This window comes from Alligator mississippiensis, chromosome 3 (assembly GCF_030867095.1).
Source record: "Alligator mississippiensis isolate rAllMis1 chromosome 3, rAllMis1, whole genome shotgun sequence".
NCBI lineage: Eukaryota > Metazoa > Chordata > Crocodylia > Alligatoridae > Alligator > Alligator mississippiensis.
In genome coordinates, this window is record NC_081826.1 from 88,219,211 (window position 1) to 88,246,395 (window position 27,185).

Consider the following 27,185-nt stretch of genomic DNA (forward strand, 5'->3'; position numbering starts at 1 on the left):
CAATCTTGGTTATGTCAATCTAAACGTAATGCCTGTATGTATCCTAAATGTCAATGCAGAACCATCTTTTCTACTAGATTATGACCACCAACATGAGTAGGACAAATCTAATTTTCTGAATGCCAGGCAATTTTCACTTTTGATTTGAGGCAAAAGGTCCTGACAAGTACAATAATGACACAAATGACTAAAACTCTGTATTTTCCATTCCCCTTCTGTAGAAACATGTTAGTATCGTCAAAATTGTCTCAATACCTCAGCTATACCAAGGTATCATATCCATCTCTAAAAATCTGGATTAGCAGAGAAACGATGGCTGATGATCTGTAGTGAAAATTATTACCATCACAAGAAAATGTAAAAAGTCTGCAACATGATAAAGAAAGAAACTTAAATCTGCACAGAAACAAAAGCAAAACTGTGCTGAAAGTGGCCAATTATGTAGCCTGCAAGTTCTAGGCTGAAAGAGTTTGAAAACACCCAAAGAAGACAAAGGTAATTGTACAAATAGAAAGACACAAAATACAGAATGCTGTGAAGAGAGCTGAGGTGAAGTTACCCACAGTTCCTGAAGATAAGATAGTCAAATGCAAAATCTGTAAGAGCATAGGAAATAGACTGCAAGAACCACTGAAACCACATAAATTTCCTGATCACTCTGGTTCAGGAAAGATCATCCCCTATTAATGGACTACTCTCAAGTTATTTTAAAAATTAAGCCATCACAAAAAAGTGAGTGGCAATGTAAGAACCCACTGTAAAATTTCAGTTTGTTCTAGACAAATTAACAACAAGTATTAACGCACAATCCCAACTGGCTCATTTCTTCAGTTCTCTTGGCTGTCTGCTCAAGTACATCATGTAAAGTGCTTATTATGCACAGACAAAAGAGGTAGAAAGAAAATAATTAAATTACAAAAAACCTGGAGGGTTCCAGGGTTCCACAGTGCACTCCCATCTGCATCATGATGCTTTTCTCATTCACGTGTTCAGAGTCATAGGCAATAGGATAAGCATGTGAGAACCAATGTCTAACAAATCTCTCAACCTAAAGAAAATTAATCCTTTAGTAGCTAAATAAGATACATTAGAACAGAAGAAATATTCTGACAAGAATGCCAAACAACTACCCCACACTGCTAGTAACTGAAAATACAAAGTTTCAGACAGAAAACAGCTGGCAACTTGCCAAAGAGTAGTCAAAGCCACCAGGAGTGGCAAGCAAAAGGACCAGTGGCATATCTACCTTTGCCGCCAAACACCGCAAAAGGAAATGTTCTGAGCATGCTCTTCATCTGTGCAAGGGCTGACCCTTGAAATTCCTCCTAATTTTGATTCTTTGCAAATGCAGCCTTGTCTACATTGTATCAGGATAAGGCTGAGAATTCCCTGCCTCTGCTCCATACAAATAAGTCCTCTCTCAAGTACCAGAGCTTGAAGTTTGAAATTGAGTCTCCTCTGATCTTATTCCTAGCACATGCTGCCAGGCACATCAGAAACTGTGGGCTCAAGAGCAGATACCAAAGGATAAACTTGGAGTAGCCTCACTGGTGAACTTCTGGCTCTGGACCACATCAGCAGACTAAGATGAGCAGGGCATCCTCAGTCTCAATCTTGCCAGGACATTCTACTGCCACTATACGAACCAGTGATTCTCAACTGGGTGCTCATGGCACTTTGGAGTGCCATAAGATCCACTGAAGGTTATTGTGAGGTTTGAAGAGATAAACAGGTAAGCAAAGCACAGGCTCAGCTGTGTCTCTGCCTGGCCACTCACCTACTCCCACTACCCACCTGAAAGGAGGTAAGCACTGTAATAAATAAATCAATTTTTTAAATAGGATTCATAAAAAGTTATGAATTGAGGGGGTGCCTTGAGTCTAATGTAGGGTGTTTTGAGTCTAATGAGAGATGCCTTCAATATATAAAGACAATCGGTATAGATAAACTCTATATGATAAGAAATCCATCAATGTTCAGAGAGCTGTAGCTGAAAGACATCTAGATTCACTTTGGTATTAACCTTTCATAACCTGAACTCATGTCACGTGCCTCAGTACATAAAATAAAAGTTTATTCTCATAGCTTTGTTACCATAATCAGAAGAAGTACTGTATCATGCACAGCAACCAAGAGGGCTCATGATCTTAGCATTACACACACACACACACACACACACACACACACACACACACACACAAGATTTAACAAAAAGGCTTCAGAACTGTGGAGATGCTTATATTAATGGTCTTTTTTATAACTTGTAACGTTACAGTGAGACTTTGTTCAAATGCTTTCTGAAAACATAATAGATTCAGTCTCAAATCCAATTATGTGGCCATGATTTTGCAATAAAGTTCCCAGGAATGTGCAAAATCAATCTTCCTCCTAAAAGGAGCTCTTCCATAAGAAATGTCCTGTGATTTGGGCTCCAGAATAAGAATGACATGAAAAAAAATGTTGCAGCAATAGCGGGACCAGTAAAAATAACTCAGTCTCAGGATGGGGCTTTCTACTATCTGAAATTCTGCTCCTAATTTAGTCTTCTGTAGTGAGAAATAATTGCAACACATTCTGGATAAAGTATCTTGTTTTTCTTATACTTTAACTGACCTAGTAAAAAACTGGTTTCATAAGTAGAGCAATTTTTTCCTTAAAGTTAATTCCTGACCCTAACAAATCCATCATCATTTGTAGAAGTTAAAAAGGATGCAGTCAGTTTCAGGGAGGACAGAGTTGAGCATGCCAGCCCACAACCTGCCAAACTGAACTCCAGGAAAATTACTCCAATAAAGCTTGGTCATTCAGTAATTGGGAATATGCAGGAGTTGAGGGATGCGGTATATAGATTTTTATTTTTCAAGCATTCTGTAGAAATTTATACCAGGGAATATAATTTGTTTATCAAATACTGAAGCGTGGTTCAAAAAAAGAAAAACAACAACAAAAAACAAAAACAAAAACCCAGAAAGGCTGATTTTTCTACTGAATTTTTGTCAAGAGAAAGAAGCTCCAAGAGAAGGACTTTTTCAGATGTATGGAATATTCTTGGTAATTTTGCAAAAGGAGTAGTGTATAAAATATTAAATGTGCATACCATATTAAGTTTGGTATGTGCTTTCCAATTTTGCAGTGTACTTTAGAAAGCAAATAATAATTTAACAAATAAGTTAGCTAAAATGTAAAGGTCCCCTGGCCTATAAAGGATGCTAACCAAGCTTCTGTAAATTTAAAAAAAAAATTAGAAAATGACCTAGGTCATTTTGTAAATAATCAGTTATCTATACAATATGTGATCCTGCAAACACTTATGTCCACGGAGAGCTTTGCTCAAGTAAGCAGTTATGTTGAAGTCAAGTGGATATATTGAACTCTACATCAGTCTTCCCTTGCAACTTCCTTGTTTCACAGCCATATCTCCCTTGAAGCGGGTGGAATTACTCAAGTAGGCTGCCCCCTGTGAATGCTAATGCCTCTCAACTGGTTAGTCAGTCTCTCAGGTGCTACACTACACTACCTTCTGCCTCACCAGACTAAGCATCCACAAGTGTCTTCTATCAGTATGTTTTTGTGGGTTTGCCCCTGCAAGGTTCATGTAACTAGATGAACAATGCATTACTATCATCAAAGTACTTGTCTGGCAAAAGCATGTGCAAGTAACTTTGTATCTCCTCCTGTGTGCAAACAATATACTGAGAGCTACGTGAGAACTCCTATCATCATACAAAAACTTTAACCAGTACCTGAGTAAGAAACTTCTAAATCAAGAGAAAAATACATAACAATAATCATCTAGAAGAGATAACTTCTTGCCAGACATAGGCCCCCCCTTGACACATTACAGGTTTCACATAATTAACTGGTTAATTGTACAGTTGCCTTGAGACCATCTACACACATAGAGTACCTATCAAGTCATAAAAAGCTTCAACCAACTATAAAGTTAGACCTTGAAAATCATAGAATAATAGTAATAGAAAATTAGAGTTGGAAAGGACCTCAGGAGGTCATCTGGTCCTCAAATCAGGACCATCCCCAAACTACATAATCCCAGCAAAGGCTTTGTGTTTACCTGGGTCTTCAGCGCCTCTAAGGAGGAGCTTCCACAACCTCTCTGAGTAGCCTGCTCCAGTGTTTTACTACCCTCCTAGTGAGAAAGTTTTTCCCAATACAGTAAAATCTCTGCTATCTGGTACTTAACCAATGGGAATACTCCATTAACCGTAGTTTCCGGACAGCTAGGGGTGAAGCTTGCATGCAGCGGGTGCTGCTGCCACTCACCACCCTGACCCCCCCTCAACTCCACTGGCTGGATGTGTTGGGGGGGGGGGGGGGAGCTGCAGGGGAAAGCATCTACCACCCTGTGCTGCCACCATATCCCCCTTCCCCTAGCTCCACATTACCTGAAAACCCTGCCTGGTTATTTCAGATAACCAGAGATTTTATGTAACCAGCAATCCCCTTCCCCCAGAGATGCCAGGTAACAGAGATTTTACTGTATCTAACCTAAACTTCCCTTGCTGTAACTTGAGACCATTATTTTGTCATCTACTACTACTGAGAACAGTCCAACTCCATCTTCTTTGTAGCCACCCTTCAGGTAGTTGAAGACTGTTATTAAATTCCCCCCTTAGTCTTCTCTTCCCCAGACTAAATAAGCTCAGTTCTCCCAGCCTCTCCTCAGAAGTCATGTTTCCCAATCCTTTACCAATTTTCATTATCCTCTGCTGGACTCTCTAATTTTTCCACATCCTTTCTGAAGTGGGGGCCTCAAAACTAGACACAGGTGTGGCCTCACCAGTACCAAATAGAGAGGAATAATGACTCCCTTGATCAGCTAGCAACACTCCTACTCTTGCAGCCCAGTAAGCTACTAGCCTTTTTCGCAACAAGGGCACCTGTTGGCTCACATTCAGCTTAATGTCCACTGTAACCATCTGGTTCTATTCTGCAGAACTGCTGCTTAGCCAGACAGTCCCCAGCCCATACTGGTTCATGGGACTGTACCATCCTAAATCCAGGACTTTGTGTAGCAAATGCTCATCCCAGGAGTGGTCACAGTGCCCCTAGTAGCTGCTCAGCCCTTTCCAAAGTGGCTCCCCTGGGTCCCCCTCCGTTACTCTTATAACCACACATGCTTGTGGTCATTGCCTTAAGGGCTAGTTTTGTGGGCTCTATCCTCCCCATTACCCACTGCCAAGCCTCACAGGTGATCTACTAACACAACTTTGCTCTGTCCCTTGGCTTGGGCCCCTTTGGCCCCATACTCTGCCCTCTGGCAGGCCTCAGGCACTGGGGCAGGCCCCCATGGGCAAAGCCATCCCTAGGGGTGTGTGGCTGCCAGGGGGAGGGGCAGAGGGAGGCTGGCAAGCGGCCGGTGCACAGCTCCATGGCCAGCTCTGCAGCCGCAGTGAAGGATGGGGGGGCTTGGGCTTGCATGCGGCCGCTGCTGCCGCTTACCTGGAGGCCCGTGATGGCGGTGGCGGCTGCTGTCTCCAAAACCTCCCGCTGCCGCCGCTGAGCCGTGCTCGGGGCTGTGCGGCCGGCCGCAGCGACACAGCGTGGGGCGGTGGTGGGGATGGCTGCATGCCGCCCGGCCACCACCACGCTGCCGCCCGGAGGCTGCCCGCACAGCTCCGAGAACAGCTCCACAGTGGCAGCGGCAGGTTTTAGAGGCAGCAGCCACCACCGTCATCACGGGCCTCCAGGTAAGTGGCAGCAGCCGCCGCGTGCAAGCCCAAGTCTCCCCATCCTTCGCCGCGGCTGCAGAGCTGGCCATGGAGCTGCTGAGGGCTGCTGAGACTGTGGGGGGGAGTGCGGGCCACCAGCAGCAGTGGGAGGGGCTGTGGGGGGGCCTTTCATTTTTACCCCGGAATTTGGGTTTTTAATCGGAGAATTTGCAATTTTTAATCCGAGAAAACCAGGATCCCTGTTCATCACCAGCCTTTTTGGGCCATTGCCTCTGTCCCCAGGCCTGCCTCATCCCTCTCTATTCATTAGCTGGGCTTTGGGCACCTTGGCCCTCCACCCTCTGCTGCCCCTCTCCAGGAAATGGGCTCACCTGCTCCTGTTTCCAAGCCTGTCTGTTCCAAGGTCTGGTCGGTTCCTGGACTCAGTGTTACTTACCCCAGCTTGGCAGTGATCAGGAGCCCTGCTGCCAGGAGCTCCTCCCACACTAGCACTCATGAGTACACTGCCTGACCAGCTCAGGCCCTGGCTTTTATGCATCAAACCCTGCCGCCTTCCCATCAGGTGACCATCTCATCACCCCCCTGCCACACCCTCAGGAGGCTTCTCAGGCAGCCTCTTCTCTTAAAGCGACAGGAGTGCACCAAGTACCCTGTCACACTTTGGACTTCTCCTTATTGAACCTCATGACATTTGGCCCAGTCCTCCAATTTGTCTAGGTCACTCTGAATCCTAGCCCTACCCTCCAGCATATCTGCTACTCCCCACAACTTGGTGTCATGCACAAACTTGCTGATGGCACTCTATACCATCTTCCAGATTGTTGATGAAAATCTTGAACAAAACCAGCCCCAGGACCAACCCCAGCCCTGGGACTTGACACCAGCTGCCAACTAGACATTGAACCATTGATTATTGCTCTAGGCAAGCAGCAGACCTCCCAAGACAACAGGTCAAGCCGGCAGATCAGGGCAGCAGTCAGTACACATATATACAAGCTTTAATTTGCACATGTAGCAGGGTCTTCCCCTGCAGGGCTCCCAGCCTCAGGGGTGCACCATGCCCAGCCAGAGCTGGGAGTCCCACAGCTGAGGGGGCTCTCAGCCCCAGCAGCTGGTGACCGAGTCCTATCCTGTAAAACCCCCCAAGGCTCAGAGATCGCAGCAGCTGTCTCAGCTCCCCATGGGAGCTTGCTCCTTGCAGTAAGACACAATGGGAACTAATGCACAATCCCAGAATCGTAACTTAGATCCCCTTGCATCTTTACCTACACATGTAGAGGTGCCCTTATATATTCATAGATTCATAGATGTTAGGGTCAGAAGGGACCTCAAAAGATCGAGTCCGACCCCCTGCATAAGCAGGAAAGAGTGCTGGGTCTAGATGACCCCAGCTAGATACTCATCTAACCTCCTCTTGAAGACCCCCAGGGTAGGGGAGAGCACCACCTCCCTTGGGAGCCTGTTCCAGACCTTGGCCACTCGAACTGTGAAGAAGTTCTTCCTAATGTCCAATCTAAATCTGCTCTCTGCTAGCTTGTGGCCATTGTTTCTTGTAACCCCCGGGGGCGCCTTGGTGAATAAATACTCACCAATTCCCTTCTGTGCCCCCGTGATGAACTTAAAGGCAGCCACAAGGTAGCCTCTCAACCTTCTCTTGCGGAGGCTGAAAAGGTCCAGTTTCTCTAGTCTCTCCTCGTAGGGCTTGGTCTGCAGGCCCTTGACCATACGAGTTGCCCTTCTCTGGACCCTCTCCAGGTTATCCGCATCCTTCTTGAAGTGCGGCACCCAGAATTGCACGCAGTACTCCAACTGCGGTCTGACCAGCGCCCGATAGAGGGGAAGTATCACCTCCTTGGACCTATTCGTCATGCATCTGCTGATGCACGATAAAGTGCCATTGGCTTTTCTGATGGCTTCGTCACACTGCCGGCTCATGTTCATTTTGGAGTCCACTAGGACTCCAAGATCCCTTTCCACCTCTGTGCCACCCAGCAGGTCATTCCCTAAGCTGTAAGTGTGCTGGACATTTTTCCTCCCTAGGTGCAGCACTTTGCATTTCTCCTTGTTGAACTGCATCCTGTTGTTTTCTGCCCACTTGTCCAACCTATCCAGGTCTGCCTGCAGCTGTTCCCTGCCCTCCGGCGTGTCCACTTCTCCCCATAGCTTTGTGTCATCTACAAACTTGGACACAGTACATTTGACTCCCTCGTCCAAGTCACTGATGAAGACATTAAAGAGGATCGGTCCAAGGACTGAGCCCTGCGGGACCCCACTGCCCACACCCTTCCAGGTCGAGACCGACCCATCCACCACGACTCTCTGGGTACGACCCTCTAGCCAATTCACCACCCACCGGACTGTGTAGTCATCCACATCACAGCCTCTTAACTTGTTCACCAGTATGGGGTGGGATACCGTATTGAAGGTCTTCCTGAAGTCTAAGTATACAACATCCACCCCTCCTCCTGTGTCCAGGCGTTTCGTAACCTGGTCATAGAAAGAGACTAGATTGGTCAGGCACGATCTGCCCGCCACAAACCCGTGCTGGTTTCCCCTCAGCATAATTTGCCCTGCCGGGCTCTCACAAATGTGAGCCTTGATAATTTTTTCAAAGACTTTACCAAGGATGGAGGTGAGACTGACTGGCCTATAGTTGCCCGGGTCCTCCTTCCTCCCCTTTTTGAAAATGGGGACCACGTTGGCCCTTTTCCAGTCCTCCGGGACTTGGCCCGTGTGACACGAGCGTTCGAATATTCCCGCCAGTGGCTCTGCAATGATGTTGGCCAGTGCCTTCAGCACCCTCGGATAGAGCTCATCCGGGCCTGCCGACTTAAAGGCATCCAGTTCTTCCAAGTGACTCTGCACCATCTCAGGGTCTACGTATGGAAGTCTGGCGCCTTGCTGCTGCCTCTCTACAACCCCAGTGAGAGACTTGTCGTGTCCCTCGCTTAGGAACTCTGAGGCAAAGAACTCGTTGAGGAGTTCAGCCTTGTCCCCCCTGTCACCAATTGTTTCTGCCCATTTAGCAGGGGTCCTATTCCTTCCTGGGCCTTCCTTTTACTCCCAATATATCTAAAAATCAATTTCTTGTTGTCTTTTACTTGGGTTGCCATCCTCAGCTCCATGGTAGCTTTGGTCCGTCTAACTGCCTCCCTACAAGCACGAGCAGAGGAGGTATATTCATCTTTAGTGATCTCACCCTGTTTCCACTTTTTATGTGCTCCCCTTTTGGCCCTTAGGCTGCCCTGGATTTCTCTGGTCAGCCATGGAAGCCTCCTGGCCCCTTTCCCTCTTTTGCCTCGCTCGGGGATCGTCTTGCTTTGTGCCCGAAGGATCGTTTCCTTTAGGCACAGCCACCCTTCTTGGGCTCCCATCCCTTCAAAACTCCTACTCTGCAGTGCGTCCTTGACTAATTGCCTGAGTGCATTGAGATCAGCTTTCCTAAAGTCTAGCACTTTCACCCTACTAGTTACCTTACCCACTCAACGTCTTATGTTGAATTCTATTATTAGGTGATCACTGTCTCCCAAATGGCTACCGATCTGGAGGTCCCCTATCATGTCATCTCCCGTTGCCAATACCAGATCCAGTATGGCATTCCCCCTAGTGGGACCATGCACCTCCTGTGTCAGGTGGAGGTCCTGTACATAGGTTAGAAACCTGCGTGAGCGATGGGACCTTGCTGTCTGCGTCTCCCAGCAGATGTCCGGGTAGTTTAGGTCCCCCATGACTGCCGCCTCTTTAGCTTTTATGGTCTCCGAGAGTTGCCTCAGGAGCCCTGCATCTATTTCTTCCCCTTGGTGTGGGGGTCTGTAGCAGACCCCTACCACCAAATCCCTTTCTCCTTGCCCCCCATATATACATTTGTTTGTAACCAATTTATTGCACAAGACTTTTTATCATAACCCAACAAGAGAAACTACAGAAACTCCAAGAAATATCTGTCACACTATTACAATAATATTTGATTCTCAAAGAAAGGAATATCAGACTCCATATATCACATCCTATCTGGATAGCCAGGGTTCCCTTCTCCTATCCTATCCCCTCTGTAAAAATCAGCCTAGCTCCTTTCACCTTCCTCCATATCCAAACTTGCTGTGGAACTCTGCTTCATTCTTCTGCTACTGAGCATAACCTGTCCAATTATTATCTGCTCTGGTCTGCAGAGCTCTTCCCATGATCTCTGAGATGCATGTACAGCACACAGTAGACATTGCTGCTCCTAAATCCTCCCTGACCAATACATATCCAACCTCTTCTTGAACACCTCCAATGAAAGAGATTCCACAACTTCTCTAAGCAATGTATTCCACTGCCTCACTGTTATAACAATAAAGAAAATTTATCTGACAGCCAATCTAAACCTGCAATTTCAGGCCATTATTGAGTGTTCTACTTATTATGTTTGTCCATGGCATTCATAAATAAATTACGCCAGCCACAAGTGGGGGAAAGTACTGCCAGACTGACAAGTATGGAATATATTGTAAACCTAAAGTAAAACTATACATTCATTACCATTAGCAGATTAAACAAAAAGTAACTTTAGAGATACATAGCCAGATTCAACACATCTCACATCTTGTCCCCTCTTTTATAAAAAGGCTACAGCATAACACAGATTGCAAGATTCGCAGAGAGCTTGCATTCCCAGTTTCTGGGTAACACCCATCGCCTTTCTGATAGCTTCCCTGAGAATGTGCTGCACTGACTGCTGTGTCAGGTTCTTATTTATGTTTCCTTCCTGGGTAGTGGCTAAGGGGGTGACCTTCAGAGGAGGTGAGGAGATAGGCTTCCTTCCTCCATGTTAGATTCCAAGGTCTCCTCATCGAATGTAGGTTGCTCAGCATTAATAGGTCCTGGCTGGTCAAGATTGCCATTTTTTGGTGTAGCAGCAATATTGGTCATCACTATAGGGTACAAAACTGATGGTTCAACAAAAGGTGGGGCTCCAACTGTTGCTTCTGTGCTCTGTTTGGTAGTATGTGCCTCATAATTGGGTGATATGGCGGTACCAAACAATATTAAGCACCATTTGCACTGCATAAGACAAAGGACCTGTTTCTACACTCCCAAATGTAAGCTGCCATTTATTCAGTCTTTGGTAATCATGGGCCAATACTTTTTGGCCTTGATGTAGCTGCCAAAGGGTGTCTTTTCCCTTTGTTCCAGCCTTAGTTGGCAATTTCTAATATGTTGCTGCAAGTCCAGTTTTGATAAATCGAACAGTGACCTGAGATTCCCAACCCATAAACAGCATCGCTGGCAACTCATTCCTTGTAGCATGTACTGCATTCCAATACGTTAGCAAAAAGGCAGGCCATCTTTTGAGGTACAGGGCCTGCCCTCTTCTTTCATGCAGAGCAAGGCATTTTTGAAAGACTACAAATCATTTAGCCAGCCCATTTATGACTGGGTAGCATGGCGCAGAGGTGATATACCCAATATTATTTTTTTTCATGAACCCTTGAAATTCATCTGAACTCAACTGTGAGCTACTGTCAGTTACAACTTGTCCTGGCAATTTTGTCTTTTTAAACAGACCACACACTTTTTCTACTGCCTGTGTTGCTGCAACAGTTTTCATACAAAATATTTCTGGCCATCTGGAGTGGGCATCCACCAACACTAGGTACATCATCTCTAAAAATGTCCTTCAAAATCAGTATGGGGCCATTGCCAGGGAATGGACAGCCATTCCCAGCATGTAATGGTGCTGGTTTGGGTTTCTTCTGTACCTGCTGGCATCCCATACATTCCTTAACAAGATGTTCTATTTGTTGGTCAATACCTGACCCATCATACAAAGTTTCTGACTAATGCTTTCATTTTTACAACTCCTAGATGCCCTATGTGAAGCTTTTCTAAAACCCTTGTTCACAGTTTCTGAGTATAATACCACAAATCCCCTGCATGACACATCCCTGATATATAGTAATTTCATCTTTGTGTGCATAAAAAGGTGCTAAAACAGGATTGTCCATATATCTCCAACCTTTCAGTGTGGCGTCATACATCTGTGCCAGTGTGGGATATTTCTTTGTTTCTTGCCTAATCATACTGAAGGTCACTAGGGCATACTCCTGCTGAAATAAGTTAATGATTCAGTAGATTCTGTTTCTACTACAGAAGGCTCTTTTCACAGGTAAACAAGAGTCCATCAGCATTTCCATGTGCCTTTGCTCTTTTTTATTTAATGTCATAAGTGTAACTAACTAAGAAAAGACCAGTGTTGAATATATGCTGCATTTATCCCAGTTGACACTTCTTGACAACTGAGATTAAAGATTGGTGATCTGTAATCAATGTAAACTTTCTCCCATATCGTACTGGTTAAATGTTTTCACTTCCAACACCAGAAGTAAAGCTTTTTGTCTGTCTGTGCATAATTCCATTCTGTTGCTGTAAGGGATTATGATAGACAGGCTGTGGGTTGGTCAAGGTCATGGTATGTGATATTACAGCTCCAGTGCCATATGAAGATGTATTATATGCTAGCTTGATAGACAATGATAGGCCAAAGTGAACAAGTACCCCACTAGATATGACCAGCATTTTGCTTTGAGAGAGCTTTCTGACACGTGACCACATCGATGTGTGGTTCATTTGCAACAAACAATATAAAGGATACAGTACAGTTGCTGGGTTTGGTAAAAATCTACTAAAATAATTTCTAAATCCTAGAAAATATCTAAGTTGTGAAGCACCTTTTGGCTGTGGGGCTTCCAGAACTGCTTTAATCTTAAAATATATGTAATCTTAAAATATGTGTGTTCTTGGAATACCCTGTAATACTTGATCCATTGCTCACTGCCATACAGCAGGAACAGAGGCAATGCCAAACATTAATCTATTATACTGGTGTAACACTTTCTGTGTATTTATGTTAAAATAAACATTTGAATCTTCTTCTACTTCCATCTCTAAGTAAACTTTCACTAAACCAATTTTGCAAAATCTCTGTCCCCCAGCTAATGTGGAAAAGTATCTTCAATTTGAGGTAGAGGATATTTAGACATGATCAGTACAGGGTTTACAGTAACCTTAAAGTCCCCCGACACACTGTACCACATTCTTCTACAATTGAAAAAGAATGCAGTAAACAGTATGCCCCACTCACTCTGAGCTACTTTTGAAAGTACTTTTGAAACCCTTTCTAAGCTTTACAATTCTGCATCTATCTTGGCGTACAGAATGTAAGGAACTGGATGAGCTTTGTGAAACTTGGCCTGAATGTTTTCCTCTATCATTATCCTAGCTTGGAAATTTTTGAAGTTTCTATGCCTTCCCTGAACAATTTGCAAGCCTAGTGTAACATCCCTTCTAATTGTTGTTTAACAGTTTCTGCAGGGGTCTCTGAAAGTGCCTGCAGCATCTTTACACAATTCTAGTCCAGGGGAATCTCTTAACCATTCACAATCCCACAGAGCAGTTCCCCTCTTTCAATGACATGTAAGTTGAAGACATGCTGCTTATTGTTATAGTCTACCAACACTAATCCTTTAGTATAATTTTCTCTACTGTGTATGTTTTTAACAGCACTGGTATCTTCTTTAATTTCATATTTTTAGAAATTGTTCATAGCCTGAATACGAGATAACAGGTTCAGAAACTGTATTCAACTTCATTTTAAGGGTTTTCCCAGAAACCTGTGGTGGGAAAATGTGCTAACAGACTGGCAGGCACAAAATTTATTGTGAACATAAAATAAAACTATGCATGCACTGACATTAGCAGATTCAACGGAAGGTGACTTTAGATTTACATGTGAAAATACAGCACACTCGCATCTTATACTGCTCTCTGCAGCAAAGGAGAAAAGATGTTTTCCCTTTTCTTTATGGCAGCTCTTCAGATATTTAAATATTGCTATCATGTCCCAGCTTAATCACCTTTTCTGAAAGCTAAACATTCTTAGTTCTCTCAATGTCTTCCTGTATTGTACTCCTCTGAAGCCCTTTATCTTTTTTTGTTTGTTTTTTTGCCCAGCTTTGGACCCTCTCTAATTTCTTGTAAAGGAAAAGCACTTCATAGTTTCAGCCCAGTCCCTAGCAGACAACTGAACCTAGTCCAGAAATCAGAAATTAAAACACAGATCACGTTTATAAATTGTGGGACAATAGTGAAAGGATTATTCAAACTGTTGGGCATATTTCAGTCTCATACATAACTGTAGCACATCAGAGAGACGAGTACACTGGGAAATCACACAGTATCTAGAATTGTTCAGAGCAGATCTACCCCAAATTTTGGTGATTCTACACCAGAGAGAGAGAGAGAGAGTGCGTCTAATATGTGCTTGCCACTACTGTTTATGCTTATATTTATTATCACTAAATTTGACACCAATTTAGGGAGAAGGTCTCTAACAAAAAGTAAAAGAATCATTAGACTGCCTTAAAAGCCTATTTAGGAGTATATATAAAATAGACTAACAAGAATTAAATCATTTGCTTTAGTTTGCACAAGACAGTTGGTTTTCATGTAAATACTTAATCCCCTAAACAGTGGTGACATCTGCAAGTATCTGTCATGGAACTGAATAAAAGATGGAATGGTCTGAGAAAGATACCTGAAGGTTTGATAGCCTAAGCAAATGAGATATTTGCCTTTCAAAGCGAGTACGGATTTTCACAAAAGTGACCTGGTGAAACATCACAGAAGAAGGCAGAGACAGCATTATCCTTTTCACATTCAACTCATCTTTAATTTGATTCACAAAGTAGCCAAGTCACCAACTCTAGATGGAGCTCTGAATCTCTTTAAGCCAGATAGACAGCAGACTGCTGGCTGCCTACATAAAGCAGGGTTAATTTTGATATACAAGGTAAAAAACATAGAGAGTCATGAGTAACAATTGGAATTAATATGAAAAATGGCTTACCTAGCCGGACGAGATACTGGATAGTTAAAAGAATCATGTTCTCCACAGTTAGTAACTGACTGCCAGTCAAACCCAAAAGATCCAAATCCTTGTTCTCTAGCTGTGGACTCTTGTAACAATTTACCAGCAAGGGACTTACTACAATGTCCCCAACATTTCCATAGAAATAGGGTAAAGTGCCATAACCTTCAAAAATAAAAGCACTTAAGTTACTAAGCAAAAATCTTGTGACTGCTATATTCTGTAACATCTACTTCAAGCCACATAGCAAATCATTGGCCATCACCATGACCACACTTGACATTACAATTAAAGAAAATTGGATATATAATATAAGGCAAACCAGCATTGGCATTTGTTTTTGGCTGTTCTGAATTGACAATTGCAATTATCTTCTTCCCACCAGGAGAGTAATTTTTTTTTGTTATCGACAGACAAATATTTAAGTCATCTCTTCAGTTCTTATCATGATCCTTTAGGTACAAAACACTCACATTTCCAATAATGTAGTGTCCAAAATCTGTGCAACTATGGTACCTCAATCTTAATGTGATAAAAGCAGTGCAAATTGAAGCAGATATTTCAAATGCTGCTATATTGCTTTGATCAATATAATTTTTCATCTGCTTTTAAACTCTACTTTTGTGAACAGATTACACAAACATCAGCTACTGACAGAGGCTTTTCTGTATGGTAAAGAATGACAGACAGAAGAGACTAGTTCTTCTCTCCAAAGAACATTTCTCTTTTAAAAACATATTCTCGGCAGTGTTTGGTAGGCCCATCAATGCTGGTACATCTGGTTCTGTGCTATTAATAGGACACTATTTTCCAGGGACACTAACGTTTAGCCTAACAGAGGTTGGCCCTGGCAATTCTCCAGGAACCCAAAGGCTGTACTTAATTTACACTTAAATTGAAATGACTTCAGGCACTGACATCTTTAATAAGGAAATGCAGTCTTGGAAATTACAGACTAGTATTCTGGGGCCCAGGATCTCTCTAAATTGTGTTCCCATAAATGAAAAAATATAAATGAACTATAATCCTAACCTTGCATACTTTACTCATGTAAGGAGCCCATTAAATCTCATGATAAGGACTACTTGCTCAAGTAAGAACTTGTGTGAGTGCTTTCCCTCTACTTATTCATAATTCATTCTAGGGATAATACTGGCATATATGTTTCTATTATACTCAAGGAGCTTTACACAAGGACAAAGGATTGCACTGAATTGAACAGCCATGAAATTGCCTTTTGAAATGACACCAATTTCCAATCTTAGATTTTAAAATTTGACTTGGGCATCACATATCAAAAGGAGTTATTTACATTAGAAGTCATGTTTTTAAAGTAAAAGTAATATTCTTATACAGGCTACTAATAATGTACCTTGTATAGGTAAAAGGTTTTAAAACTCTGATTTAGGTTTTATAATTTGCACTAATTTTTATTTCTATTACTCTGTACTCTGGGGAAAAGCTAGTCAAGTTTTACTTTTAACTGGTCACTTCAAACTAAATTTTCATTTCTGCTTCTCATGTAGTGGCACAGAGCTGCAGAGTTGCAAACACCACAGAGGAATATACATTTGTTTTCCACTTGTTTTTATTTTAATTCCTTAGAAATATGTTTATTCTTAGATTTTTTTTTTAAACCTTTATAACATAAAACCAAAATTGAGGGTAAATGTTGACTCTTTTGTATGTCAGGTCTTACTCAATTATTCAAATTACTCTATTTTTCATCATAAGAATTGCACAATTAACACAGGATGTCACTGACAGTCTTAAGAAACACAATGACCCCATGCTGCACTGATGGGCTCAGCATAAAACAGAGGTTTCAGTGCTACAAAAATTCTATTTATTCAGGATACAGAGTGTTATTCACAGTGTGAGGCTTACCTATCAGAATCACTGGTCTGACTCCTGAGTTATTCAGCAGGTTTTCAGGAACTATTACAGTCTCCCCTGCAGGGATGGGTTGAGGCTGTAAAATTCCAGTTAACATTGATTGAGGAACTGGGACTGACAAAAGGGGCTCTATAAAATAAAGAAAGAAAAACTTCCATTACTGTAAGTCTCATACTGTGATTTGGCCTTATGAACAAATAAGGACACTACCACAGATCACTAACTGCAATAAAATTCAAAATACTTTCGCACTTCCTTGGATAGTTGCAAAGAATTTAAATTAAGAACCAATATCCTTCCTTTGCCTCATCCCTAAAGTAAAACTTTATTTCTTTCTGACTACTGTATTGTTTATGGAAGAGGGAGATGAAAACCTAGATTTGAATATGCATCACTAACAAAGCTAAAAGCTAGGCTAAAAGTATTTACACAGGTCATCTTTCAGTGCTACCTGTCAACACAAAGAAGGGAGAGATCTCGCTAACTTTTCACCTACAACAGGTTGATTAAAAAGCCAAAGCACAGGCCAAAACCTCAAAGCTATTTCTATACCATCTCACATAGTTCTGAAGTAATGAAGACAAAAACTAGGCTTTAGTTGTGAAAAAAGCAGCTGCATTTTTTCAAAAGGAAAAGGAAACACAATGCCTCAATTTTTGTAATCAGTGAAGTATTGGCTATAGCTACCTCTCTCACAGGAATGTTACAAGCTGTTTAAAGTAACAGATTTTGCAGTCATCTGATGAAAGGTGATATAAACTATATATTTTTAAATTGTTTTTGTTTCTAGAACCTTAACTCAGAACTTTCAACAGCAGAACAAAAATAACAGGGACCCACCAAAAATCTATGTAACTAATGCAACACGGGGCATGTAATATGCAAGTAAAGAGCAATATAAGTGGTAAAATGGCTTTTTAATGGCATATTGTTTGATCCTGAGAAAATAAATAACTTTAAAAGCAAAAATTCTTCAACAAGGACCACTGCTTCTGGATGTCCAAAAAGACAGGCATGCCCTGATTTCAGGTGCGGGCATGGATGGATTAGGATTTACTAAAAGGGGGTGGGCACACTGCCCTTCAGACCATGGATGGATGGGGCAAGGCATGGCTGGAGCCCCTAGGTAGGCAGGGGACACTAGGAAGCCAGGCAGGGAATAGGCACATAAAAGCAGGCAGGACTAGAAGCTGGAACTTGTGTGCCACCACCGCTGTCCCCAGAGGTGCTTGCCACCTTCTGCAGCCGCTTAACACAGCTCCCCGACAGAGCAGGGCAGGAGCAGTGTGGGGGGCTCCTCAAGCATTTATAGATATGCTCTGGGAGCGGGGTGCTTTAATTAGCAAGGCTCTAAGAGCCACGCTAATTAAAAACACCCAGGGCATCTCATGTATCAGTGTACCCATGCTGGAAAATGCTGGTAAGGCTCTTTGAACTAAAGCTCATTGAATGAGTTTTATTTTGAAGCACCCTGCTGCCATTTTTCAGTGTGGAGATGCTGATATACGTGACACTGGAATCTGCTGGAGCACAGTAATTACCACACTCCAGCAGGCTTGATTAATCGAGTCTGCCCCAACATGCTGTAGTTACAGCGTGTCAAAGCAGCTTCCCTGCATGTGTGTAGAAGCCCCTCCTGCACCCAGTCAACCATGAACAGTGGCAGCAGCAGAAGGGGGCTGTACCACAACAACTCCCCTGGATCTGCCCCTGGGGCCTAAGCCCCTGCCATTCCCACTGATTCTTTTCGGAGTTGTAGATACCTTGCACCTCTAAAACTTAGGTTCAAACTGAAAAGCCAAAAAACTGATGCTCTCAAAATCCTTGTTACTATGGACAATTTGAGTCTAACTTTGTCTCAGCTTCTTTCCTTTAAAATGAGATAAACCACTCCCCTTTGTAAGTACCCTAAATGCAAAATCTGAAAACTGTTATTGTGACAAGTAGTTACATTTCAAAATGTGAATATTTAGTATATAATCCCACCTCTTATCCCACCCACGGATAACATCACATGTCCCTGTCAGGTCTCTAGGGATTCACTAGATGCCTTGCTGTCAAGGCAGAATTGCACCTAGCTGAGGATGACTTAACGGGACATACAAAGCAGCCAACATTAAGTCTATATAAGGTCCTTTTTTCCTATGGGGAAGCTGAGCATGCTGTTTCTGCCACATGTGGTACCTGCCTGAAACTAACAACTCCAAGTTGAGGAGCAAAAGAAATTTTATGCATTTGTATCAAAAAGTCAAAAGTCCGCCAGAGCCTCATAGCCCAGTGGGCTAGCACAGTTAAGGCACACCACTTTCCACAGCCAATGGCACACAAGACAGTGCTGTGGTTAACACCACATCCAACTGATGTTGACCTTCCTGCCTGAATGACCAAGGTACTCATTTACTGCTCAGATGACTAGAGGCAGCCAGCCTTCAGCCCAGGTTTGGAGACAAAGCAAGATGCCTTAGTTGTTCTGCCTCTATACTCTTTTATATTGGTAGACATACATGCACATACATATAGCTACCCTTGCAACCTAGCATTTTTATTACTACCACTCTCATCATACCTTCTCCTGTCCCATTAATTGCTATGCTTCTTTTTGTCTCATCTCAAATTAGGGAGCATGGGGTTTAATAATCACTGCTGCTTGTAAGGGGTTGAACAAATTAAGGCACTGATCCTTAGCAAGGCCAGTTACTTCCTCATGGAAGTGATGAAGTGTTTTATGCAACTGTTCAGAGCAGCATTCCTAAGTCACTGAGCCAGCTAAGCACAGAATTTGTACAAAGGTTAATCAAAAGGAAATGTACAGAATTATTTAAGCCTTACCTGTCCTTGCTAGAGGCCGAATCGTAGGAACAGGTACAACTAAACCAGGAGGGGGCACCGGTGACCCAAGAGACCATCCCCTGTGTCGTTTCTTTGGTGGTCCAGAACTGGACATGGATGCTGAGAAGAATGAAAGGAAAACATAATTCAAAATACCTTCCCACACCCATTGCCATTCAGGGGCTTATACCCTTGGTTGGGTTCTAATCACAAGCTACTTTTACACTGGTATAGGTCTAATATTAGTGCTCTATTCTGCATTGTAATCTGAGGAATGCTAACAGCTATAATAAGGAGTCTATCATTATCATCCACCATCATGCCAGCAACCTACAGCATTCCAAAGCATGAGTTGTAAAAGTAATTATAGTGGAAAAGAAAACAAAGTTACACTTTTCAGATTCAATAGCAAATGCAGTTTAAAATGAAATAGCAAGAACTCGGAGCCATTCTGTACCCTGGTCTCCAGCAGCACAACCAGGGCTGGGGGAAGTTGAATGAGGTATAGGCCGAGAAAGTGTAGAGCTCATAACATTATTCCTTCCTCCACTGCTGTTTCCATTAGTAACGTCAGAGGCACGTAGTGACAGGGGAGCTGAATAAAACAAATACAGTACAGCTTTAGACAATCCTTAAACAACCCAAAGAACTGTAGAATATAAAAAAAATTAACTGAACAAAAAGCATAAGAAAAACAAATGAATCCACTTTTATCCAGGGACAAATCTCATATGGCTTTCAAGCAGAGAGGTAATAGTTTTCTTTTAAGCTCACTGACCAAATTGTCAGGTCTGAGGGCCAGAATAGTACCCGTGATGTGGATAGTAACAACAGAATGGGAAGTGCATGGAGAGAGTTGGGGGTATAGTGTTGCCCTCTTTTCCTTTCCTCCTGATAAAGGGTTCCATTAGTCCCAGCTACTGAGTAGACAACTCTCAAGCTCGCTAGCCCTCCTAAAAAGTAAATGATTACCTGTAGCAAAAGTCTTTCCTACAAGCTGCACAGACAAAGCCAGTGGTTTCACTATGTTCTTGTTCTGGGACAGATCTTGAGTTCCACTTAAATTAATGGCAGAAGAGGATTTTGTTGGACTAAATACAGAGGAATCTGCAAAAAAGGTTGTTTCAACAAAGTAACTCTGTGAAAAAAAAATGCATCTATTTGTACAGCCCTAAGAAATTATCGGCTAAGTGATTTTCTTAGAAATGTCAAATAAATAAGCTTACATTTATATACTATCTTTTCTCCCAGGAGCTAATGCTGCAGCTCATTATTTAGCACCTACATACCTTTCACATTCAGAGAACTTTTAAAATATCACCTAGTTCAGTGGTTCTCAACTTTTTAGACTCAAACCACTACTCCAAACGTTTCCAGAATTTAGCAGTACCCCCATTAAAAAAAAACCTATTATGAATATGTTTGAATACAAACATTGTACTGCTATTAATTAATGTGTTATTAATTGATTGGATAATTATATTATATTCACCCCTTTGGGCTGATGACAGGAAGTGTTCCCCTAGCTGTGCCTGGTCCAGCACGTTTGCACACAACACAGCAACAGACTCCCCACACACAGAACCAGGTCAGTGATGGAGATTGGGAACTAATGATCCAAGTTCTTCCTAACAGAGTGATCCCCCACCCCAAACTCCAGCTCTAGGGCTGTCAGAGATAGAATTGGGGGACATCTGGGTGGCAGGGAGGTGCCAGGCTACACATCTAGCACATAGGGAGTGCTGAGAGGGTGAGAAGGGCAGGGACTGGGCTAAAGGACACATGAGGTTCAGGATGGGAGAGAGGGCAGGCCAAGGGGGTGCTGTGGTGCAGTCACTGTCACTGCCACCACAGTCAGGTGGAACTGCACTGCATGCCTCCAGCAGAGCCAGATCAGGAAGTGGCTGTGGTAGAAGCACCTGCTCTTTCCATGGCCCTTTCCAGTCTGACCTGGCATGATGCCTCTCAGAAACAGAGGCATGCAGGGCAGGTGGAACTGTCCTGCATGCTTCTGTTTTCAGGAGGCGTATTGGAGTCAAATGGAGAAGTGGCTGCTGCAGAAAGGCATGCCCGCCTGCATTTCATTATAAAGGCAGGTGCGCCACTTTTGCTGCAGCTGTTCCTGGTTTGGCTCTGATGTGCTGACTAAAAATGGGGCAATTTCACCATGCCACTGCCACCAGGCAGAATGGCCTAGCTCCTCTCCATTTTCAGGTGGTGTGTTGGAGCTGAACTGGGAAGGGCTACAGCAGAAGCAGCATGCCCACCTGCACAACGTAAGCCAGGTCCTCCTGTTACAACCGCTTCTCAGCTCAGCTCTGACATACCTTTTGAAAACAGAGTGGTGGCAGTAGTGCAGCACTCATGTCAGGTTCTTTCAGCACCCCAGGATGCCACAGTACCCCAGCTGAGAACCTCTGGGTTAGATCTTCCTCACACTAACTCTCTGGATTAAGCAAGTAAACACAATTATCCTCTTTTACAAAAAAAACTTAAGCGATTTTCCCAGAAGATGATAGGGGGCCAATATCAGAACTAAAGCATTCCTGATTCTATGTCTTATCCACAAACTACTAGACACACCTCCCACAAAGCACTTTACAAAGGTGAACAACTGTTGCTATTGCTGTCTTGTAGCTGGGGAAACTTTGATGCAGAAGGATTAAGTGAATTGCCCTGTTCTATAGAGCAAATCAGTTGTACAGCTAGGAAATGAGCCCAGAACCTTCACATTGAGACCCTTGCTCTAAATATAAGGTATTTAATATCTGTAGTTGAATTCAAGTCATACTCCACACTTTGGACGTTGATGCACTAACAAACATAAATTCTTGTGACCTAACAATGAACTTTTCTTCTGAAAGAATATTAACTACATTTCACTGAGTGAATTAATCTGCAAAAAGTGAGCAGAGTATGCTAGATCCCACCTACAGATGTCCTAGTAAAATAGCCAGTGACAGAAAACAGAAGGTAAAGAATATTACCACCTTTATCTGCCAAAATAAAGTACCCCAAAGCAACACACCAATAGAAGAACAATGTGAAGAGAAGGAGGAAGGCTTTTTTGCCAGCTGGAATAAGCAAGGTAGAGAATAGGGAAAGATCTCTGCTGCTGCTCCAGCAGAATTACTTTTTCCACGTCCATAGTAAATATGCCAAACAGCTAACTAGTCAACAGAGGGTCAGAGGCTCCACAGAAATCTGATACTACATCATTGAATACAGGGTTACAAGCTCATCTCTGTCTCCTTTAGCCCATAGAGTTGTGTCATCCACTCTGCAGGGCTCCCCAAATTTTCAAACCGGCCCCACCAGTTTGAAAGTTTGACAGCAGGGAAGTAGTGGCAGCATTAATTGCTGCTCCCCTGCTGATTAAAATTTCTGGACCCGTGGGGAGCTCCTGCAGACCAGAGACTGTGGCCCTGCATACCAGATTGGGCATGCAGGACAGAAGTGATGTAGAGACCAAGCTGGGTGCACAGGCCCAGGCCAAAGCAGAGTGGGACCTGATCCAGGTATGCAGGACCCAGCCCTGCGTGGGATCTGACCTGTGGACTGGCCCTGACCACTCATCTGGCCTGTGGGAAAGAGCACCACTATCCTAAGGGATTTGTTCTATGACAATAAATCTATGTCTCTAGCTTTATATAAATTTTAGAAATAGACATGTCTATGTGTCTGTGTGTTCATGTGTGTACATACACATATACTTATCTAGCTATCTATATCTGTGTGTGCTTTTGTCTACTTAAAAATCCAAGTGTATGTAAGTAGAGCTGACAGCACCAACTATTAAGGCTGCCAAATGCTTCCCTTTTTAAACCCTATTTATTACCCTGGAGCTTTACCAGACTTTAACTGTTTGGACTGTAATTTTCCATGCTGAGTATCTGAATTATTATTTTTGTAAAATTTCAGCTAAAAAACTTGGTCACTTATGAGAATGAGGCAGGGGGGAGGGGGAGAAAGGCATGTTGTCTTGCCAGAGTTAGAAAAAACTCGAGGCAATTTTTTTGAAAAGCTGTAATGCTCCTTTCCTCTAGTTTGGAACACAGACTTCATTTTTTGTGTTTTTTGTTCTTGCCAGGGGGTGGAGGAAGGGGGAAGGGTGTGTTCTTTGTGTTAGGGGTATGCCTTTTGCTAGGTCTGCGAGAATTCGTCCAAATTTGAACAAGTTTTTGAAAATAAATTACTGTTGGCACAAGTTCCATATAGGCTTCTTCCATTTTTTTGCAGCAAAAATTGCTGGAGATTCTATTTTCACTGGACTTGTGTGACCCCATTACAGCTTCTGCAGCTGACTGGCTGTTCATGTGCCAGTCCTACAGAAGGACTAAATATGTTCCAGTCCAGAGAGGCTCAGCCGTCTTGGCTATAATGTTTGCTCCCAACTGCTCTGAGCCAGGCACCAGAATTGAAAGCAATGAGCCCGGCTTCTTCTGTGCTCCTTGCAGCCACCCACACAGCCTGAGTGAGGAATTCAAATGCAAAGGTGGAAGAGAACAATCTTTAGCTCAGTGCAACCTGTCTAGAGAGAGTGGGACTGGAGGGGTATACTAGGACTGGCTGGTCAAAGAGACTATGACAGGGAACTGTAGGGAGGAAATCCTGAGAATTGATCAGGAGCTGGGACTTAGGAGGCAGCAGCAGACACTGGTAGTTGGTGGACATGGAAAACAGGACACGGAACAATGGAGGAAAATGTGGATGAGGGAGAAAAGAGATGGATCTGGCAAGTAGTTAGGTTACTAGGGTAGAGAGACTGGCATAGACAAATGTTCACTTGGAATGGTTTCAAGAGGGAGCTGCTGATGTGGGAGCGCACAGCAGCTGTTACACTCTTAACTTCTACCTGTGTGTAAACAAGCCTACAGCCTTATAAGAGAGCTACAGATGACAAAGCAGGGTTAGAGTTGGAGTAGTTTTGCTACATTCATATCACTACAGGTCCTTAACGGTACGGTTACAGCATGAAAGGCTACTGCATGGTCCGGAGAAGTGGCTCTTACTCCCAGTGAATGCTCTGAATGGACACTACTCAGTGCTCTGACATCAGAAAGGGTAGGACTCAAGAGACATAGGTTAGATATCATGTGAAATGTATTGTTTTTTTTCATTTTTCCCCCCAAAATAAAAATCTATGAAATGATATACCAAGCTGCACTAAAAGAGGATGTTCAAGGCTGCAAAGTTAAGCACTCGGGGGGGGGGGGGGGAGTTAATACTAAAGGAAAAACATCTTAATGGTCCATGTGACCAGACTCTGGAATAGATTCCCAGCAGGGGTGGTGCAGGTGTCTACCCTGGAGATCTTCAAAAGGAGACTGGACACACACCTTGCTGCTCTGCAGAAGTCTCCAAATATTTCAAAGGATATATGAGAGAGAGAGTTTATGCATTTTTTAGAGGACCTTTTTATGACTAGAAATAATTTTTAAGTTGCTTAGAATGAAATTTAGCCTGAGATCACTTTTCAAATGTTGGCATTTGGGCACCATCTTTAAAAATGGCAGCCATGTCCATAGGCGGAGGGAGCAAAAATTATTTAGTGGGGGGGGGGAGGGTGAGTGCATGTGCCCTCCCCCCAGCAGGTAAGTCTGCAGGGAAGGAATAGGGGGAGGAAAAAGGGCCATTGTGGAGAGGAAGGGAGGGAGGGAGGGAGTGGGGCTGGCTGGGGCAGGCCCTGCATAGCTGGGGTGGGGCACAGGAAGGAGCCACGAGCAGCTCGTCTGGGGACATGGGGAGGTGGGGGGTGGCAGTTCCTGCCACTGCACACTCCCTGGGAGGGCATGGGGGGCTTGGCCTGCAGCAGCAGCCCGCCCTGCCTCACACAGATTCAGGGACACACACCCCCTCATGCCTCCTGGGGTGCATGCAGCAGCAGGAGCTGCACCCCCAAGACGAGCTGCTCATGGCTCAGTTGCATGCCCTGCCCCACCCTGGCTGTGCAGCACCTGCCCCTCCACCAGCACTAGCCCCACTCCTTCCTGTCACTGCTGCATATGCGCCTCTCTCCACCCCTACTGCAGCTGCTGGAAGCCCAGGGCCAGGCTGCCTTGCAGCCCTACCACTGCCCCGTGTTTGGAGGGCTAAGCCCCATTTGTCCCCCCTTCCACCAGCTATGACCATGACTAACACGATGGATAAACGTCAATATCTTGGTACCTACGAGGCTGATTTTGATTTTCTAAATTACTTTAAATAGGTATTGCAATAACCTACAAATTTCCTTTGTCTTTTGATGAGTAATGGCTCATTGTTTGGCAGCTTTAAGCTTTTAAATGCAAAATAACAATATCACTGACCACTTTTTAAGGCACAACATATAGCATACAAGAGTCAATGTTTCAGTAATCCTATCCTTTTGTTGTTACTTCTTATCTACATTAATTTTTAACTCATCCAAATCCTGAAGGAAATTAAACTGGGCACTTCTTATTACAATATTCTTGATAAACTTTCAGCATGGGCACTTCAGGAATGCTACAAATCTGACCATAGTTCAATATTTTTAGTAGATACACCGCAATCAATTCAACAGGGTCAGTTGCGTCCAAGTGAAATTGCTCTAGGTCAGCCTTATACTGTTGTCATGGATAACGATGATTTCAGTGAAGATGGGTTAACAGGCTCCAAAACAAGCCATTATACAAATGTAATTATGACACAAACAATTTAATTTAACCAAGAGTAAACTATTTTAGATACAACAACCATGGTTATACCAAAACCTGAAGTCTGAAAGATCTAGTCTGCCCAGTTATCACCAAAAATTATGAGGGTGGCAAATTACATGGTCAACCAAAACCATAGAGATTGGAAGTTAGTTTTGAGGGAATACTGGTGCCCCAGTCAACTGCCCATGCACTTATCCAAGCAATTCAACCATGTGGAAAGGTCCCAGCATTTACTGGATATCATTGCTCTCTTGAAAGCAGTGTTGTGAAGTGGGAAACATACAACATTAAATATTATACACAGCCTCCAAGCAAAGAAGTTGTTATAGACTTGATGGATTGTTGCCAAAAAGTTGCTGACCTGAGGAAGATGCCAGTGATTTAGTTGGCTGCAGATCAAGGAATGTAGATGAGAAGAAAAGGCCTTGTGTGAAAGGAGTACCTGGAGGGTTTCACACAGAAATGTCTTATCTCAATGATCTAGGAAAGAGATGTACAGGTAGTGGTCTTCAACAATTAGCTGTGGCTGCAGGTAGTACACATAGAGTGTTTTCAGATAAACATTACAACAGTGCCTCCATAAACTGTTAATAGAAGGTTTACTGAATATGTACATACACAGAGACCTCCAGAAGACTCCTCAAGCAACTGACAGCTTGAAACAGTTGGTAGATATCACTACAGAAAATGGACATGATAAATTCATCAGTTCAACTGCTTTTCAGGAATTGGTACATTCAACGTTTGAAAAAGTGCTCAATTGTGAATCAGATATGACCAAGTATTTGTCTTATATCATAGATGTTGAAATTGATGTGGAACGAATTTCAAAGAGTACTTATCAACTTGCCATAGAATACTTGCACTGTTAGCAGCTTATGGAAATATCAGGCATCTAAGATACCTGTCCTTGTATTACTGGTGAATGACAACATTGAGAGAAGGCAAAAAGGTGCACATGACTACAGTGTTTTCACTTTTGTTAACTGGAAGGACTTGCAGCAAACTACCTCCAGACCAGGTCATTGAAATGACCACGAACAAAGAATCCAAGAACAGAAGAAGTGGGGGCTGGATTTGATTTACCAAGAATCTATCCATGGTTGCAATCAACATACTCAGTAGACCAGTTATTATGCAGTTTACAAAACAACTAAAACAGGTGGCTCATTTCAAGCAACC

General features: G+C 43.2%; 1 protein-coding gene across 9 annotated transcripts in view; it reads right to left on the bottom strand.

The window, feature by feature from the left end:
- Positions 1 to 27,185, bottom strand: part of GREB1L (GREB1 like retinoic acid receptor coactivator) — a 216,134-nt gene that overhangs the window by 47,051 nt on the left and 141,898 nt on the right. For all 9 annotated transcript variants that reach the window (XM_059724182.1, XM_014606644.3, XM_019490421.2 and 6 more), the window contains 5 exons: positions 20,296 to 20,430; positions 19,781 to 19,918; positions 19,324 to 19,443; positions 16,486 to 16,623; positions 14,578 to 14,763 (listed from right to left, as the gene is read on the bottom strand). In XM_059724182.1, the coding sequence (XP_059580165.1) occupies positions 14,578 to 14,763; positions 16,486 to 16,623; positions 19,324 to 19,443; positions 19,781 to 19,918; positions 20,296 to 20,430 (717 nt within the window). The remainder of the gene's footprint in view (positions 1 to 14,577; positions 14,764 to 16,485; positions 16,624 to 19,323; positions 19,444 to 19,780; positions 19,919 to 20,295; positions 20,431 to 27,185) is intronic.